At 38.1% G+C, this 19611-nt stretch overlaps 1 protein-coding gene across 3 annotated transcripts in view; it reads left to right on the forward strand.

Moving 5' to 3' along the window:
• Positions 1 to 19611, forward strand: part of KHDRBS3 (KH RNA binding domain containing, signal transduction associated 3) — an 89830-nt gene that overhangs the window by 50101 nt on the left and 20118 nt on the right. The window contains exons 6-7 of one of the 3 annotated variants that reach the window (XM_035561683.2): positions 8798 to 8908; positions 10305 to 10497. In XM_035561683.2, coding sequence (XP_035417576.1) covers positions 8798 to 8908; positions 10305 to 10497 — 304 coding nt within the window. The remainder of the gene's footprint in view (positions 1 to 8797; positions 8909 to 10304; positions 10498 to 19611) is intronic. The other 2 variants (XM_035561684.2, XM_035561685.2) reach the window with 2 other exon arrangements.

The following is a 19611-nucleotide window of genomic DNA, read 5'->3' on the forward strand; positions in this document are numbered from 1 at the left end:
TTGCTGCAGCCTCCTGTCAGGTAGCTGTGGAGAGCTCTACCCTCAGCCTCCTCTACTCCATATTAAACCCTAATTCCCACAGCCCTTCCTCATAAGTCTTGTTTTCTTGTCTCTTTACCAGTTTCATGGCCCTTCGCTGTGCATGCTCAGACAACTCATCTTTCTTGTGGTGAGGGACCCAAAGCTGAACACATAATTTGAGGTGCTCTCTTACTAGTGCTGCATACAAGGGGGACAATCCCTGCTCTAGTCCTGCTGGCCATGTTAATTCTGATGCAGGCCAGGATGCCTTAGGCATTCTTGGCTACCTGGCCATGCTGCATGGCTCATGGGGGCCAGGGGGCCAGCAACCCCAGGTCCTTTTCTGCTGGGCAGCTTTCCAGCCACTCTTCCCCAAGCCTATACCATTGTCTGGGGTAGTTATGACCCAAGTGCAGGACCCAGCACTTAACCTTGCTGAATGCTGTATGCTTGGTCTGCTTGTTGATCCAGTCTATCCTGATCCCCCTGCAAAGTCTTCCTACTCTCAAGCAGTTAAATGACACAGTGATGAAAAGGTGGGAAGCGTAGCTCTGTCATGGACACCTGGATATTTAAGTGGTCAATAGTTTGGTACTCACACTTTAATGTAATAGATATCTACTGTGAAACTAAGCAAAAATATCTGTTTGAACAACATTGACTATGCTCAAAGAAGGAAAATACCTCAACATTTGTTAAAATTTGTTAGTTTACTGAACAGTTGAAAATACTGCAGATGTATGGAATTAGGAATGTTAAAGAATTCCAAGTGTTGAAGTCTTATGGAACTGGTCCTAAATTTCCCAAGTACTTTTATATTAAACCATTCTTAGATTTACTTCCCCTCGTTGAGGAGTGATATTGAAAAAGATCTTCATAGAGCAGGTACTAACTTAATTTGTGTTCAGTAAAACATAGAAAGTGGAGGAAAGCTATGGACTGACTGTGATAGCATAATCAGAATACTTCTTCTAACTCATGCAGTCATCCTGTGAAAGAAGAAACTTCAAATAAGAAGAAACTTCAAATAACACACTTGAAATAACAATCAGTATATAATACTAGAGAGAAGAAATAGTGATAAGTGAAAAGATGAAATGTCAGAGCTATTGCTCAGAGAAATGAGAGAAGTAGGTCTGCTAGGGTCAAAGGCAGTAACTTTGTTATGAATAAATCATAGAAATTGCATAGGACTACTCCAAAGTAGTGATGATAATTATTGCTAATAAAGACCTAAGAGGAATAACTGTTTGAATAGTTCTCTATGGGTGTATTTAAGTTGTATGAGATAGTAAAATACTAATCCACTGGCAATCAAGGATCATAATAGTACCTGTCAGTTACTTCTAAACGTTTGCATCTCCCAGTCTAATAAATAATATAACCTCATTTTGAATGGTAATAGCTTTTTGTTAGTGTTTTTCCCTGCGGTGGCTTCACGGTGAGGGCAGCTGAACTCCACCATACCTCTCTTGCTCTCCCTCCTCAAAGGAAGCGGTGGAGAAAACATATCTAAAGCAAAGTGTTTAGATGAGGAGATGGACATCTCTCACCAATTATCATCATGGGTGAAACAGACTCAGCATAGGGAGACATGTAATTTATTGCCTATCACTAGCAGACAGTGAGAAACTAAACTCAGTGGAACAGTGAAGCGAAAAAACAAACCAAAAACATCCCCACCACCACTTTCCCGCATCCACACTCTATCTTCTTCCCTGAGCAGGGGAATGGAGACTGGGGTCAGTCTCTGATGCTCCTTAATGGTCCCTCTCTGCCCCTGCTCCCTGTGGGGTCCCTCCCATGGGATGCCAGCCTTCCTGAACCGAGCCTGCGGGGGCTGCCCACAGGCAGCAGCTCTTCAACAACTGCTCCCACATGGCTCCATCCCACGGGGTCCATCCCCCAGGAGCAAACTGCTCCAGCACGGGTCCCCCATGGGCGGCAGCTCCCCCCAGACCCCCTGCTCCTGCGTGGGCTCCTCTCCATGGGCTGCAGCTCCGGCCCGGGGCCTGCTCCTACGGGGGCTCTCCATGGGCTGCAGCCTCCTCCAGGCCACATCCACCTGCTCCACTGGGGGCTCCTCCACGGGCTGCAGCATGGAGGTCTGCCACAAAGGCTGCTCCTGCAGCCCACTCCCCCCCCCCCCCCCAAAAAAAAACAACTTGCTACATAAACCAAATGCACCCACATGCCAAGCTCCTTTGTCAAAAATCAAGAGATTGGTAAGTTACAAAATTCAATGCTTAGTTAATATTTTTATTGTTTGCGGTAAGGTGCACTTCAGGATTTGTGTGTAGTGATTTTATGTAATTACTGTTCTATGACGCTATAGCACAGTAAGGTTTTTTGTGAAAGACCTGTTCTTTCCTTCTTCAATTTAGTTATGACAGCAGATTGAGAAGAATGCTGTGTAGAAATTGCTTCACATTTGATTTGTAATTTTTTTCTCATACTAAATTGCAAATATAAATAATAAAGCAGTAGTATGGGAGGAAGGTTCAGCTTCCAACAAAATAGTTTACATGACACAATTTTCAAGGGATGTTGTGACATGATTTAATTTAAATTATTTTCATGCACTATTCTGATACAGATTAGTGTGTAGAAAAAAACAGGTTACGACATTTTTCTTTATTTGGTCTTGTCCCAGGGAACAAGATTGAAAGACTTTTTTTCACTGCAGAGTGTATAAGTTAATTACTAAGCTCCAGGAGTAAAAGTAATTCTTAATTTGGCATCTAGATTCGCTTGGCCCAATTAAATGGTCAGGTTGAATTTCCTTCACTGAATTCACCACTGCCAAACTAATGCATTCTGGAAAATCAAAACCCAACTGATAATAAAGGTAGAACAAAGAAGCGTTTTCTGCTGTAACTGTAGTAATCTGTTTTAGGTCAGTAAAATGTTTCTTTGAGAGTAAGTCCCAGTGGTCTCAAGTACCTAGACCATTGCTTTTTCTTTAAAATTTGTCTAGATGTCACGATCGTAGCACCAGGCTGCAATCTAGGTTTTTGATGTGTTTAAGTACTGTTTACAATTACAGATTGTTTAGTAGAAAATATACTTAATAGGTACTTAAAGAGTAGAATTGTCATCATCAGAGAAACTCATGGGATTCTGGTTAGCATACTAATATAAGATTCAAGAGTAGAGTTTTTCTCATAAATGTAGCAAAAGGCAAGCATTTTTTGTCTCCTGTAGTACTTGTGTTTTTGCAGTATCATAAATCTGAGGAATCACAGATGACAAACATTTTATTTCAGGTGTCCTGAAAATACAACAAACACATTTGTCTCCCATAGCGCTTAAGGACTTGGCATATTTGCAGTATTATAAATCTGATTGCAGACAATGACCATTTTATTTCAGGTGTCCTGAAAATAAGACTCATTAACCCTGTTTCAAAGTTCATACGCTGTCAAAGTATACAAAAAGTTTGAAGACATGGAGAGTTAAGTGTCCATTTGTGTACAGTGTTAGTCTGGATATTACTGGCAATCTCAGTATTGTAAAAGATGTTCATATGGGCATTGGGGCAAAGAAGACATTCAGAAGACTTTTGAAAGTGTATGAGACAGTATGCTACAGAGGAGGGAAAACAGAAGGGCAAAAGACGCTTTTATTTCAAAATCCAATGAGCAGGTAGTCAAAGCTGACATCACAGGCTGACAAAATGAGTTTTGGTAAAGTACATCTTTCAAGGTTTGGAGATAATGCTCTGTATCCTTTAGAAGGGAAACAAAGATCTTTTCTTCTATAACAAAGAAATGGTGGAAGGATTAAGGAGAAGGCTAAAAGGCAACAAAATGTGTTGATTAAATTTAGATTCAGAAGCATTCTGAATGAGTATTAATACAACATTTTCCTTTATCAAAAGGAAAACTTATTTTCACTAATTTTGCTGCTTGTAATGAAACCATGGATTATATATTTTAAATAAAGTTGTGGGTCAAGACTGTTTAATAGTAATTTGAACAACCGTGCTATAATTTTAATGAAAATGGGAATTTGGTACCTAGTTGCTGATGTTTCAGAAAGTTTCAAAATCTACTTTTCCAAACTTTCAATTAATATGAAAGAATATCTGATTTTTGAAGGATTTTCATTATCTTGAAATTTTGATGTCATCTAAAATCTTCATGACAAAGTTTTATGTAATTAAAAAAAAGATATATTTTAAGTGTTGTTTGTAAAGAAAAAAATACAGTCTATAGGCCATATGCAAAGACAAGGATATTTGGTGATGACAGCTGAAATTTGGTGTACAGAATGATGTCCTCAGTCATGAAAGCAGCAAGCAGTGAAAAAGACTTGGGAAAACTAGAAGCCATAGTGAATTTAATTTGATGGTAAAATATCTCTGTGAAAGTGATGGAACAAAGCTGTTTTTATTTGAATGAAATACCTGTAAAAGGGTGAATTTAAATTTTACCAGATGCAGGTAGGTTTTTGAATTTATAAGTGAGATGGTTGTTGTTTAAAAAGGGTAGAGAAAAGGACATCTATGCAGTTTCTGCAGGAAACTGCAAAGCAGATGACCAGTACCCCTCAGATGTTGATTATGGGAGGAAAAGAGCAGGAAAATTAAAAAAAAAAAAAAAAAACATGAGATCAAAAAGAAAAATGTGTTTAGATCAGAAATGGTAAACACAGCATGGAATACATGGAGAAGCTCTTTAGGAAATCTAGCTGAAAAGTCATTAGTTATCCAGTGGGAGTGCTTTCTAATATGTTATGTGTATTTGCACACCGATAAATGTCTAGGGTATAAACAGAAGAAGATAATTAGCACATAAACTTAGAATGGAAGTACAGTGGGTTACATTTAAGTATGTGTGCGTGTAGCGTTTACTTAAAAACACAGAACTAGAGAAATACATAAATTAAAATAAGTGTTTTGGAAAAAAAATAGGCAAGGTGGATCAGAATTCAAGTGTGGTAGGATTAGCTAAAGCATAGATGAAAGATGGGCATCTTAAAAAGGATATATTGGGAATAACCAGCTATTGGGCCATCTGTTTTGCCCGTAACAGATGTCTGCTGCATAGCTGTAAGTTTGAGATGACTTACAGGAGTCATCACATTGTTGAGGGATGTCAAAGTCAATAAGGGCTTCTGTGAATGCTTAAGTAGCAAAAGGAAGACTAAGGAAAATGTGGCCCCGCTGCTGAATGGAACAGAGTGACACACAAAAAAAGAAAAAGGTTAAGGTCCCTAATGCTTTTTCAGCCTCAGTCTTTACTGGTAAGAGTGGCCATCAGAAATCCAGGGACCCAGAATGAAGAGGAAGACATACCCTTGGTGGAAGAGAATCAGGTTAGAAAGTAGTTCAGCAAAAGAGATGTAAGTTCAAAGGCACTGATGGGATGCATCTACAAGTGTTGAGGGAGCTGCAGGTACCATTACGAGGCCACTCTCAGTCTTTGAATGATCATGGCAACTAGGATAGGTGCTTGAGGAGTGGAGGAGCCAGTCAGCCTCATCTCAATCCCTGGAAAGGCTCATGGATCAACTAATCCTGGAAACCATTTCTAGACATGTGAAGGGAAGGAGATCATCAGGAGTAGTCAGTATTGATTCACACAGGAGAGGTCATGCGTGGCCAACTTGGTGCAATGAAATGACCAACCAACCTAGATAGATGAAGGTAAAGCAGTGGATGTTGTCTTTGTGGGCTTTGGTAAGGCCTTTGAAATTGTCACCTAAAACATCCTCATAGGGAAGCTGTTGGTGTCTGGGTCGAATGGACGGACAGTGAGGGGGGGTTGAAACAGCCAGGCCCTGAGTGTGCTGATCAGTGGTGCAAAGTCCGGTTGGAGGCCAGCAGTGAGCAATGTACTTCAGGGAATATTACTGGGTCCAGTCCTGTTTAATGTCCTCATTAATGGTCTGGGTGATGGGTAAAACTGTACCCTCAGCAAGTTTGGGGATGACACAACAGGTGGAGGACTGATGGGTACACCAGAAGGCCATGCTGCCATCCAGAGGGGTCTGGACAGGCTGGGGAAATGGACTGACAGGAACCTAATGAAGTTCAACAGTTGTGTAGTCCTGCACCTGGGGAGAAACAACCACAGGCACCAGTATGTGCTTGGGCCCACCCAGCTGGAAAGCAGCTGTGTGGAAAAGGACTTGGGGATCGTGATGAATACCAAGTTGATCGTGAGTCAGTAGTGTACCCTTGCTGCTAAGAAGGCAGATGGTATCCAGACTGTATTAGGCAAAGTATTGTCCACAGGTGAAGAGAGGTGATCCTTCCCCTCTGCTCAGCACAGGAGAGGACACAAATGAAGTATTGGGTCCAGTGCTGGGCTCCCTACTGTAGGAGAGACGTAGACATGCTGTAGGGAGTCCAACAAAGGGACATGAGGGTGATTGATGGGACTGGAGCACCTCTCCTGTGAGAAAAGGCTGAAGGAGATGGGACTGTTCAGCCTGGAGAAAAGAAGGCTTGAGGAGGGAGCTTATCAATGTATATACATACCTGAAGGGAAGGTGCAAAGAAACTGGAGCCAGGCTCTCCTTATCGACAGGAAAACTTCAATGAGCACAAACTGAAAAACAGGAGGCTCCCTCTGAACATCAGGGAATACTTCATACTGTGTGCGTGACTGAGTACTGGCACAGGTTGCCCAGAGGGGTTGTGGAGTCTCCTTCCTTGGAGATCCTTGAAAGCCATCAGGACGTGGTCCTATGCAGCTGGCTCTAGGTGTCCCCTGCTTGAGGGGGGGGATTGGGCAAGGTGACCTCCAGAGGGGTCCCTTCCAACATCAACCATTCTGTGATTCTGTGATCACATTTCCTAGGATTAGTCATAGTGGCTGAGACCTTAAGGCAATCTGGATTAATATTCCATCTCTCCTACTTGATGTCCCATGGTTCTTACATAGAGAATGACAGGTGAATAATTCCTTTTATATCTTTTCCACTGCATTGATGTTTCTGTTATATTTTATCAAAGTATGTTGTCCTCAGTTGTCCGTTGTAGCCTGAAGTGCCTTAATCTACTTAATTGTTTCTTATATAAAGGTTGTTCTATACTGTTGGTTATCATAGTTTCTGATGTTCTTCCAGTTTTTATGCCCTTTAAAAATGAGAAAACAGAATCGTAAAGATGCATAGTAGTATTACAGCTCTATTTATTCTCTTTTTACATTTTCTATTTTTTTTATTGTCCTGAATACTGGGCCAATCTTAATTACGAATGTTCTGTGGGTAGGGATAGCTCAGAACCTATTACTTTGTCTAATGTCAGAATATATACACACACACTCCTACCTGCACCCTCCTCCAGTTTTCTGCTTTGAATTTTGTTTGCTATTTTCCTTCCTTTCCGCTCCTTTCCATTCCATTCCATTCCGCATTCAGTTTGGCATTCAACTCCAGATTAAAGAGATAGGCATCTGAATTCATATTGCATTTTATAAAGAGATAGTACAATTACTTTTACTTGCTCTTTTTGTTCTGTAACTTGTTTCTAAGACAGCTGCCTGCACCATCCCATGCATTCCCAATAGGAAAAGGTTGTAGCATGAGAACCTTGTCCAGTCTTTCTTGACTGTATAGCAAAAAAATGGATGTTATAGATTCATACCTTGGCATTATTTACTGTTGTTTTGGCCTTCAGACTCTTGGCAACCTTCCTGATTTCAGGGTGTTTGAAAGATTTCCAGCTGTTTTAGGCTTTTTACAAATGCCTTAAATTATCTGACCTGCTTTTGTGAGTATTTTAAAGTTATTTTATTAGCGTTTGTCCCTCAGGTTCAAAGATGGGTTCAGCTTTTTAAGTTATACCTGTTTAAATACCTCTTGCCCTGCTGTCCTAGTTTTACTGAGCTCCTTTTGCCTTCTCTCATTTTTTTTTTATTTTTTTTTTTATTTTTTGACAGTCGTGTATTTGGTGTGACTTCCCTTGGGATGTTCTTGAATGTCTTCCCATACTGCATATACACGTTTTACTCTTAAATGTATCTTTTTAAACATAATTTATATTCTGATATAAATTAATTTTTCAAATTAATTCCTTTTCCAAAATTATACCAAAACTGTGTTGTTTTTTTGTGAAGGTATGCAAAGGTTCCCATTCAAGTGGTTCTCAATATTATGAGTCGGTTTCTGTTTGTTGCTCCTGCCATCCAAGCATTAGTTCCTTGATACCTTCTTTAGTTTCTAAAAATTCTTACCTTCACACCCTGATATGACATTGGCTCAATCTGCATGGTGTTAACTGAACTCTCCTGTTTTTGGCTTTCTTGTCTCTGCACCATTCTGTAGTCTCCCGCAGCATGGTGCGGTAATCATCGGAGTGGTGTAACACAGTACTACGCTTCTCAGATTGTTCGTGCTTCCTTTAAGAACTCCTGAAGAAAACCGTATATAAATGGTCTCCTAAGACAGGAGAAGTATGGTTTCCAACCATCACCACACCAATCCTATTAACTTTTTTGAAATGCAGAAAAGACCTTTTCATCCTGTGTATCTGATGTTATAATACCTCTTCAAGAGTAAACCTATGCTGGCTCAAAAAATCGTTTTTCCTCCCTCAAATGTTTTTCCATGTTTTTCAGCACGTCCAATTTCCTGCTGCTTTCACTTGTACCCTAGCTAAAGGATGCCATGGAGAAAATTACGGCTTGTGATTCTTCAGTCTTTTTACTGATTTTTTTTTTTTTTAAACTTGGTATTGACTATTGTCTATGCCAATAGGCTCATTTCCCTTTCTTTGGCTTCACTTGGAAAGTGTCACATTTGCTATTTCTTTATATTACTTCAGCAGGCTGTGTCTGGGAACATCTCTGCTCACCCCTGCCCCCACTACAATGAAGTCAAATAAGCAGCTGGTACCCTGTCCTGAGGAGGCATTCTACAGATTAGCCAAAACCAAGTAATAAGCACAGTTTTAAATCACTTACTCTCTAGGCTTGTTTAAAATTGTGACTGTGTTTTGATCAGTAATTAGAAGCAATTAGATACTGATTGTAGCAAGTGTTTACATTTCTGCATTCTTTCATCACTGATGCACTTTTTCAAATACTAATCATCTCTGCTAAATTTATTATATTTTTTTCTGATAAGTTAATAAAAATATATGACAGTTGAAATATGAGATCTCAAGAGATCTGGATTCTGTACTATTGATTGAGTTGGAAATTTCTACTGAAATCAGGACAGAATATTTTTACTCAGTTACTACTTTGGAAATTATTTAGATGATGTCTTGATATGTAGAGAAGGTTGTGAAGAATTTGTGCTTGTTCATTTTCTTCTGTGTAACTGCTACATTAGACTAATGGTATGACTTCCTCAAAGCAAGTCTATATGCATACAGAGCAGTCATTTAAACTCAGTTAAGTCAGTGGGGGAAAATGGACTCCTTTAAAAAGGAGATGTCTATTAGCAATATTTTAGACATCCTGTTTAAAAGTGGATAATTGATGCAAGCTTCACACAAGTTGTGCCTGTTAGGTCTCTCCCGTTACTATAGGGAGGCAGGAGGGAACTCTACCTGTAAATGGATCAAATATTTCTGAAAACCGTCCCTGTTTAGGTCTCAGATTTTTTACGTCCATGTATTAAGTGTTCAAATTAATGGGTTGCAGATTAACCTTTATTATTCTTTTAGAATTTTAAAAACACCTATGTATGTACTTATATTTCATGTCTTTAAATACATATAGAACATGAGGTTATGTCCAATTAATCACGCTGCACATTTATTACGTGTTTGAATGTTTCCAGCAACAGCGGGAAACCTCTTCTTTAGAAAAAAACAGAAGAAAATTCATTTATTCTGACCTGTTCAATCTCTTACGTGCAACATGATCTTTGGATTGCATTTAGGAGGTTGCTCAGGATCAGAAGGGAGTTGCAGCTGATTCCTCTGTGCAGGATTTGAGTATAATGTGTCCTGACAGATTCAAATTAACCTGATATTCTATGATTGTGATTTCACATACTATAAATCAAATTGTAGTGAAGATGACTGATTCCAGCAAATCGGTTTGGGTGTCTCTGTGTATACGACCAGCAAAAAAGAATGGCTGAAGCTAGTAAGAAGTTCATCACTGAATCATACACGTCTCATTTTTATCTTTCAGTATTTATGGCGTAATGTATATAATTGGATTCAAACATACAGAAAAATGCCAAACTAAAATTGCTCTTTCGTAGGGTTTTTGTCTGGCTGTAGCAGAGCAAATTTGTCATATGTGAGGGAGGGAGCTGTTGAAAGGGATGCCAGGGGGGTGTTATTTAATGATAAGTTATCCATGTATTCACAGGGGCCGTGGAGGAGTGCCTCCGCCACCGGCAGGAGTACCAAGAGGGGCACCAGCGCCCAGAGGAGTGCCTCCCAGTAGAGGACCAGTCAGTCGTAGCCGTGGACTTCTAGCACCCAGAGCGAGAGGAGTACCTCCACCTGCAGGCTACCGGCCCCTTCCACCACCTCCAGCACAGGAGACTTATGGTGAATATGTAAGTCGAGCTGTTTTCAGAACTGTTGACATGAAGCGTATTGATTTTTGGAGGGATGAGCCTACCACTTAGTTCACTTTAGAACTCAGTAGAATTTCTTTAATTAGTACCTAATTAAGTCTTGCTCCGAGAATTTATGGAGAACGTGCTAATCTCATTACCTTCTTACACTTGAGCTGTTTCATATCACTAATACTGCAGGTTATATGTGCTATCATAAAGACATTTGCAGTGCATTTGGCAAAATATTTATGTAGCTCTTAAGCATATTAGGTTTCTGCTTTAAAAATCTGAAAAATCACGCTGTCAGTAGATCTTTAATTCTGAAATGTGAATAATGTTCTACTCTTTAGCCTAGAGCCATATTTATAGGCATAGTGCAGTTCAACGATTAGACAATTAAAATACTTCTGTGAAAGCTTCAGAATTAATCCAAAAAATTTTAACAATCGTACAGTGCATCTCAATAAGGCTTACATTTTTGTCTTGATTTCACTGCGATAAAAATTAAACATATCAGAATGTTTTGTATGACTGAAAGTTACAGACGGTTATGAATTATATGAATTGTATGAATTTAATTTATACTGAACTTACAGAGCAGTAGAATAAAGAAGCTTATAAAATCAAAACTATAGTCATAAAAATGGATTGTCTTACAGAAAATGTTTTCAAGGACAAAGCTTTTGATGTTTTTGTGTATCTTAAAGCTTTGTGTGTCCTTTTTACAGCCAGATCTGTTGTCCAAACTATGTATCTTTTTATTCAGACTAGCAAAAAAGGAGCTCATGAGTTCCAAAAAAAGTTTTTCCTATTCAGATGTCTTCTTTTCAGTCAAAACCTTTCTTCTACCTATCTTCTCCCTCCCATCTTACCACATTTTCCCCCCACAAAAGCTCCAAATCAAATCTCAACCGTTGTCCATTTGATCAGAAACCTAAAGTTCTATGTAACATGGCTTTATGGAGATACAAGTTTAATGTCATTAGCATGAACATTTTTATACATACCTGAACAATAAAGGAGAATCTAATGTAGTGTTTATTAATGTTATGAGAATCCGTATTTCAACAGCATTTTTAAATGTCCCTTGGCTATACGTGGCTTAAGGTGGGCAAGTAGGTGGTTATTTCATAATGCTTTCAAAGCAATTAGTCCTGGTAGTCCTTTCAAATCAATCTGGCCTTTTTCCACACCATATGCAGTGGAATGGGTGGTGATGGGGTAGAAAGTAAACCTGAATAATTACATATTTATAAATGTCTGTTTATAGAATATGTATGTAGAAGTGTATGCCATGGATGTAGCCAATAGCGTCTTGAATCTGTATCCTGATGTAGGCTTCTCTCCTGAGAGAATGATTAGAAAATACCCACTATAATGAAAAACAGTGCTATGCTATAAAACTGCTAAACAGAACATTCTCTACAACTGGATCACTTATCTTCCAAACAAGATATCTGAACCAGGATAAATATATTATGCTGTAATTGATGAAGCTATGCAAACTGGTCCATTTTAAAATTATCATATTTTGTGTCTTTGTGGGCTTTGTTAGAAAACTCTTTCTAGGACATGAACCATTAGGGTATTTTATGTTAGGTGTTAAAGCCTGATACTGTTTCCACCTGCCCAATTGTAGCATACAATCAAAGTGCCAAAACTGTATATTTTATTGATTTAGGTAACATGGTAAGAGTCATTAGTAATATTTCTGTGCTTGTTTACTAATTGCTGGTTGCCTGTGTCTATGTATTAAGTGCTGTTTTGCAAACTCAATATCCAAGGAGGGTAAGGTGTCACAATTTGCTGAGATGTCAATAGAATGACAACATCCATGAGACCGGGGGTATCGTAACATGTTATTTTAAGCAGCATGTGTGGCATATAGTTTCTGAGCTACAGAGAACAGGATATCTGGAGAAGTTACAGATCAGCATTTGAAACTTTTCCATTGAACACTGGAATGTCTGCAAGGATTCATGAAGGTTTTCATTCCTATAGGCTTACAAGCCTCTACTTTGTATTTGTTGAAATAGTGTGAAAATATGTAAGTTTAGAGAGAAGCAAACTATTTTTTCTGGATGGAAGCCTTCAACCACTTGCTTCTGTAATTCCATAATCTAAGATGATGCAGAACTTCCAGTACATAAAATGCTTGCCCTTTTCCTCTGGCATATTGTTATGCACCTGATGTGACAGAAAATGAGACAATTATTAACTCGCATAAACAGCTTCCGCTTTCAGTCGCTCCCTTTGGCAACCTCTTTCCGTAGTCCTGAACATCTGTCAGACCAACGAATCTTTAACATCTAAGAGTAATTTATTCAGTTCTGCCTCCTGCCTATCGTTATCTTCCCCACCCCCCGCTTTCTTTTTTCTTAAGATGTTACTTTTAAAAAACACCAAAATGGAAGATAGTTACTGTAGTCTGAAAAAACAGAAGGGTTAATTCTGGAGGAAGAATCTTAAACTGGGAAAATCATGCCAGAGGCAAAAAGTAATTCATTTGGATGTAGATGCATTTTAACAAAGGCTCAAGATCAACAGAAATAAGTGATCATTTCTATCCCGTGTTTTGAGCCCATGAGTAAGTTGTCCAGAACATAACTGTTACAGAAGGCTCTGCACAGAGGTAGAGTATTTCTGTTCATCAGCCAGCGTTCTCAGATATCTGTAATGCTGACTCTGGATGCTTCGTGTGGCCTTCTCTGCTGAAGTCACACAATGTACTGCACATTTTTCCAGTTCAGTATGCCTAGTTTTCCCACTCCACTTTTGCAAGTCTCACTTACATCTCTCATTCAGCCCCATAACCCATTCCTCCTAGGACTTTACAGTATTCCTAGTACCATGATACATTTTTTGAAGCTACTAAACCGCAGTTCCTTATTGTTTCCTGTTAAGATTTTTTTTTTTTAACAGCTGTAGCATCGGCTTGGATGATAGGAAAATTTCAGGCATCTGCAGCCAGCCAGCTTTATAATCACTGTTCTAACCTCACTGCTCTGGAGTGATAAACTTTCGCCAAGGGCTAATATGCCTCCCATTTTTGTGTCTTCGACTGCTTGGGTCAGGAGGAAGCCTAGTATGAGATGGAAGCATGGCCAGGATTATTTTTTATAATACTTGGATAAGGAAAAACATACGAGATGGTTGCTAGATTTATTGAAGCACTTGCAGATAGTCTCAGGGATACTGTTCTCTTAATTATGAGAGTGTTTTTATACTTACTGAACCAAACATGCGCAATAGATAAAAGTCAAAATATTTTTCATGTATTTTTAAACTTACAATTTATTCCATTAAGATAAGGAACAGAAATTGTATTTAACTACTACCTGGAGATTTTAATCTTTTCCATAATTTTCAATAAGCAAGAAATAAGTAACAGTATGCTAGCAATTCACTACTTTTTTTTAGTGTTGACTCCTTAATCAATATTCAGGCAAACAGAGGTTAGAACATAACTGTTCGATCTCAATTACTGTCTAGTAACAGTTTCTGCTTTTTGCTTCTTCTTCTTGTCGTCTCTACCAGCTTTAAACCTTTGGGTCTTTTTTCCAAATCAGTAACACAGCAATGGGGCTGAAGCTTTTTAAGATTAGTTTTTTATTCACTCCTGCTCTTGTTTCACATAAGTGTTTTTCAAATATTCTCTAAGTATTTAAATTCTGTACTCTGTGGGAACATATTTGTTATGATGCCATGCCGAGTCCTGTTTTGACTGCTTATATGTTTTAAATGAAACGTGGTATTTATCTGAGCTGATAATCAGATGTTAGGCATTAAGGACTGGACTTGTAACATAGATTGTTTAAAGTAAAATGAATTCTTGTGGCAGTGTGGAACTGAAAAATAACTGCAATTGAGCAAGTTATGGTCAAGACTTGCTTCAGCAGTACTTCAGAAAGCAATCAGTTCTAAATGTTCCTCCTAGCGTCTGTGAGTGTAAAGTGGTGGCAGAGCTTTAGTTCTGTTTCTGGATGTTTATTGATGTTTTCTTGTGTTCAGACAAGGGTTACTTAAAGTAGTGACCACGTGTATAATGTCTAGCAGTGTTTCAATTAGAGTGCTTCAATGAGATTGCTTTCTGTAATTGGAAATTGAATTATGATGGAATGTCTACCACTAAGAGACCTAAGGAGCCTTTCTAATGTTAGGTAAATTGTAACTTGAAAAAGAACATTATGAACAATTTACAATTACATGTCAAGGTTTTTTGATTTGAAGATACAGGCTTCTTCAAAGGATGAACAAAACAGTTGGATGTATAACAGATACTGGTAACAAACTTCAAGATCTAAACTTTAAAATCTGTCCTTAGTTATCATTTGATTCTGTAAGATCCTAAAGCTTAGAGATTCTTAAGTTTTTAAGTTTATAGTTCCTGAAGCATACATTTGTGGATATTTCCAGAAATACATTGTTTTTACTGGTACACAAAGCAGTGTTTTCAGACTGAATTCAGACTTAAGATTGTATTTCTCATACTAAGTCTATTCTACAAGACTATACTTATACTACATATACCTTAAGATATATGTGCTACAATAGGATGAGATTATGCTCATACTACTCCATATGAGAAATGGGGAAGACCAAAAAGACATCACTGTAACCTGCTGTATAACAAGATCCTACCCAAAAAAATGATCAGATGGGATGCTGTAAGTCACGCTTATTTGCAAGCTTGGTATTTCTCCAGTATCGAAAGGCTCTTGGCTTAGACTCTTGTTGCAGGTATTCACATTCCCTCAGTTCTCTCTGGAGAGCATGTGCTAACCACCAGCCTAATGGCTGTGCTGGCATTCTCAGCGTCAGGAGCTGTGGTTTCCATGCTTTCCATTTTGGAAGGAATACCTAGAACTTTGTGGGAAGCTTAAAGGGAAGGAAGAGATGGGGTTGGTTTGTTCACAAGTGATGTGTGGCTGGATGGCTAAGAGCAGAAGTCTAGACTCCATTTCACAATCCAGTGATTAATATAAAATGTACATGTATCAATTAATGAATGAATGAATGCAAAGTCTTACTTCTTACAGGTGGGAGCACATTCAGCTGAATAACCTCCCGCCTATTGTTTAGTGCATCTTCTTAGAACGTTCGTTGAAATTCTCCCAGGCTTGATGTCAAGCATTTGGATTTAATTCTAAAGATGCTGAGTATTGGTTGTAATATATAAAGTCCCATTTCCTTTGTGTGAGGAAAATGTCTAATGCAATGGATGCATTTAGGGCTATGAACTCCAAGTGGAGGGGAGTATACTTCAGTTCCTAAAGAACTGTATACCACAGATGTAGAATCATAGAACATCCTGAGTAGGAAGGGACCCACGAGGATCATCAAGTCCAACTTCTGGCTCCACACAGGGCAATCTGAGTTAAAGCATATATCTAAGAGCATTGTCTAAATGCTTCTTGAACACTGACAGGGTTGGGGCCACAATCTGTGTGTTTTTCATACCTTCAGTGTTACCACTCATCTCGTTAAGTTAGGTGGCCTCAGTCCCTACTGGGTCTCTTAATATCAGTTCCTAGGTGTCTGAGGGCTGTATGGAGTCTATAAGAGTTGATAAGATGTTCAGGAGTTAACCCTTTCGACAGAGCATTCTGATTTGTAATTATCCTTTCTGCATCTCCTCAGTGAGATCATATTTAGTTTAGAAGATTTTGAAAAACAGAGTAAGGATTACAAAAAACATACTGTGGAAGCAATTTCTTGGAGCAACGTTGATGTTGATTTTGCAAGGTAAACTGTTTTTAAACTAGACTGCTTCTTCTCATTAACATTCATTTGCTCATTTACTGTTCCTGGTTGAAAAGGAAAGATCTGTAGGGAAAGAAAAAAAAAAAAAAAAAAGAGCAAAATCTTTGTATGCCATATGAAAAATACAAGTTCTTTATTTACAAGTGAATGTTTCCTGGAATGGGGAGCAAAATATTAGGCAAAATAAGGGTTAGTCCGGAGGACATAAGACTTTGAAAAGAGTTTAAATTCTACCTGCATTGATTTCCAGTATAATTTTAATATCACTTTGCAATAGTTGTACCATGTTTTAATTTACCTTGATATTCTGAATATCGATACTTTCCTAAAAACTTGCAATAGTTTTATTCAAATTAATTTCAAATATTCTTGTTTGTGTAGTTGTTTTGAGTGTGCAGCTTTGTTTGAGTTCCTGGAAAAGGGTTTGAAGAAGCTTCATTCTCTAGGAACTACATAAAAGATCTTTTTGTCCTTTCTGTCTCTGTTCCCTTCTGTGGATAATGTTGTGGTTTACACTTAAATCTTACCTTTTTTTTTAAAGCAATGCGTTCGCTGAGTTTTTGTTTTTCAAAAGTGCTTAAAGTCAGAGTAAATTCTGGTAAGGCTTTTGGAAAGGAAGTTCAAAGCATCAGAACATTATTTATTTATTTATTTATTTTTAAGTTGCAATGTTCTGTTTCATGCTAAGTAGGTCAAGAAAAAAGAAATGTGAAAAAAAAAGAGTTTTAAAGGTATTAAGACTCTCAATTCATTGTTTATTTTTCTTTTATGTTTACCTTTGCTGTTGGGGTTTTCATGATGTGCTGAAAAGACAGTGGAAAATCCATTTTCTCAGGAGATCAGACAACATTTTAGCTGTGGAAACTGTGGGATGTTTTTTGGAGGCAAAGCTGAAAAGTTTTTCTGCCTGCTTGAGGTTGAAACATAACCTATATTGTGTACGTAAAATAATTCTTGAATTATTTCAGAGTTCAAGCAGCTAGTCTGAGCTGGGGCAGTGTTGTGACTTGATGTTATTGCATAGGCCTTAGTTCTCCTTGTGATTCTTACTCTGGCCCAGGCCACTGTATACAGAAAGAGAACTGTTTTGGCCTGATAGTCACTTGGTTTAAATGCTGCTGCCTATATTCATTAGCAACTCTTCTATTTATTTTTTTTTTTAGTGCACGAAACAGAATCCACTGGTACGTCTCTCCCATTTCAGAAATACCTTATTTGTTCTTGTTGAATATGCTCTGGTCTCCTTCTAGATGAAAACAGATGAAAATGTACAAACTAAGAGCTTGCAGTCTGTATGTGTTTGCTGCAAATGTCCTTAATGTTAGCATTCAGACTTCAGATGGAAGTAGCTGCCCATATTTGTTCTGATTGCCCCGTATTCCCTGTTGTTTCAGTGATGGGGAGATTTTATTTTCACACGACAAAATGGCTGTTCCTTCCTTTTACAGTTCTAATTTGCTGAAAAAATTCTTTACTGCCTTGTGCTGATGTTGTCTCATGTGCTTTCTCCTTCAAGTTAATTTCTGAGCACTGTATTTTTTTGATTGTGATCGTTTTTATCTGAAAAGACGAAGTTCCACCAGTATTTGGTGATGAAGTACTGGTGTAAGTATTAATTTCAGAGAATGGTGAGGAAAAGAAACAACAACCTTTTAGTTATAGTGATAACAGCTTTAATTATTTTTTTTCCCTTGGACGTATTTCCGTAGTGGGGCAGAGCAGGGAAAATGATTTCTTATTGATTTGATGATTTTTTCCAGCACTGCAAATGGCCTTTTTGCTAAAATGAACTTTTTACCCCCTCTTTTTCCTGCTTCTCTGTCTTGTTCTCTTTGAAACATTGTTAATTTCACCTAAAGGGGGCCCAAACACTAGTCTGTCACTGTCACTGCCAGCAGATTATAATTTAAAGCCACCATTTCCTATTCCCCATGAACAAGGGTATGTTTAAAGTACTTAATCATTAGAAAGAAATACAGATGAGCAAGACTTAGCTTGATTTAGAATGTGTTGGGCACTGCAGAGGTTTTGGCAAAGATTGCTTTCATTGGTTTTATCATCATTTGACCTGTGATTGTAACTTACTGTTTAATATACTTGGAGGATGCTTATTTATGTATTGCCTTTGGTTCTGTCCATGAAAAATGTCTGCACTTTGCACTACACAATTGCAGCTACCAAACGCTGCTCTTCACCCTTTGGATTTACATCAACTGCAGGTGCTATCATTAAGACAACTGCAGGCAAAAGCCCTCTTCCATAGGAAATGTAATGTGATGCTAGCTTAATAGTGGAGTTATTAACAAGGTTAGAGATTTTGCAGAACAGTTTCATATTTTTTTTTCAGAAGATCTGTCTTGTAATTCTAACCGTTCTTTTCCTTTGGAAAAAAAAATCTTAAGATCATAAAGAACATGAGTCAGGCCATTGCCTCTTGATGCTTTCCTGCTTGATATTTCAAGTGCCTGTGGAAAGTACCTGCAGTTTTAAGATGACTATAGCATTTTCAGCTCAGTATTTTTTCTACATTTTTGTATTGTAAGCATAAACTGTACAGCACATTTGCTGCCTTTTCTTCAGACTAAATCTGATGAGAGTTAGTTTTCTAAGTTGTCCTGAGAAGTAGAATATGAATAATAGAAACAAAGTGCTTCCATTCGTGGGCTAAAAACATCATTTTGTTGGGCTTTTGTTTTTTGGAGAAGAAATATGGCTTCGCTAGTAAACTCTTAATGATTACCGATTATCTTTAGGAAGAGCTTTAGGAAGAGAAATCCTTACTGTTTGCCAGTGAATATGACGTACTTAAATATACACAGCTATCCTATACTAAAGTTCTCTCCTCTGCCTTTTCATTATATGTAAAATTACTTTTATTTAAGTTTGAATGATGTTTTATAGTGCTGAAACATGTCAGATGGCTGAGGATATTTTGTATAGATACTAACTAAGGTTAAATAAAACATTGCCAGGGCAGTGGTCATGGCACTGAGCATGCCAGAGTTCAAGAAGCATTTGTACAATGCTCTCAGACACATGGTCTGATTTCTGGGTGGAGCTAGTAGTTGGACTTGGATGATCCTTGTGGGTTGCTTCCGACTCAGGATATTCTATGATTCTATGATTTATTGAATTCACAAGAGGTCTGTTTCAGAAACAAAAAATAGTGTAGATTTAATTAAAAACTGAAAATACTCTGCCTTGACCAGCCTTAATAATAACCTCCCAGAAGGGAAAGTTTTCAAATGCATTGTGACTGACAGAAAATACAATGTCAGATCTAGTTCAGGGAAAGCTCTGAAACATAATTTGGCTGCCCCTGCCTCCTTGCTGTTTCAAGGAAGTAGT

This window comes from Cygnus atratus, chromosome 2 (genome assembly GCF_013377495.2).
Source record: "Cygnus atratus isolate AKBS03 ecotype Queensland, Australia chromosome 2, CAtr_DNAZoo_HiC_assembly, whole genome shotgun sequence".
NCBI lineage: Eukaryota > Metazoa > Chordata > Aves > Anseriformes > Anatidae > Cygnus > Cygnus atratus.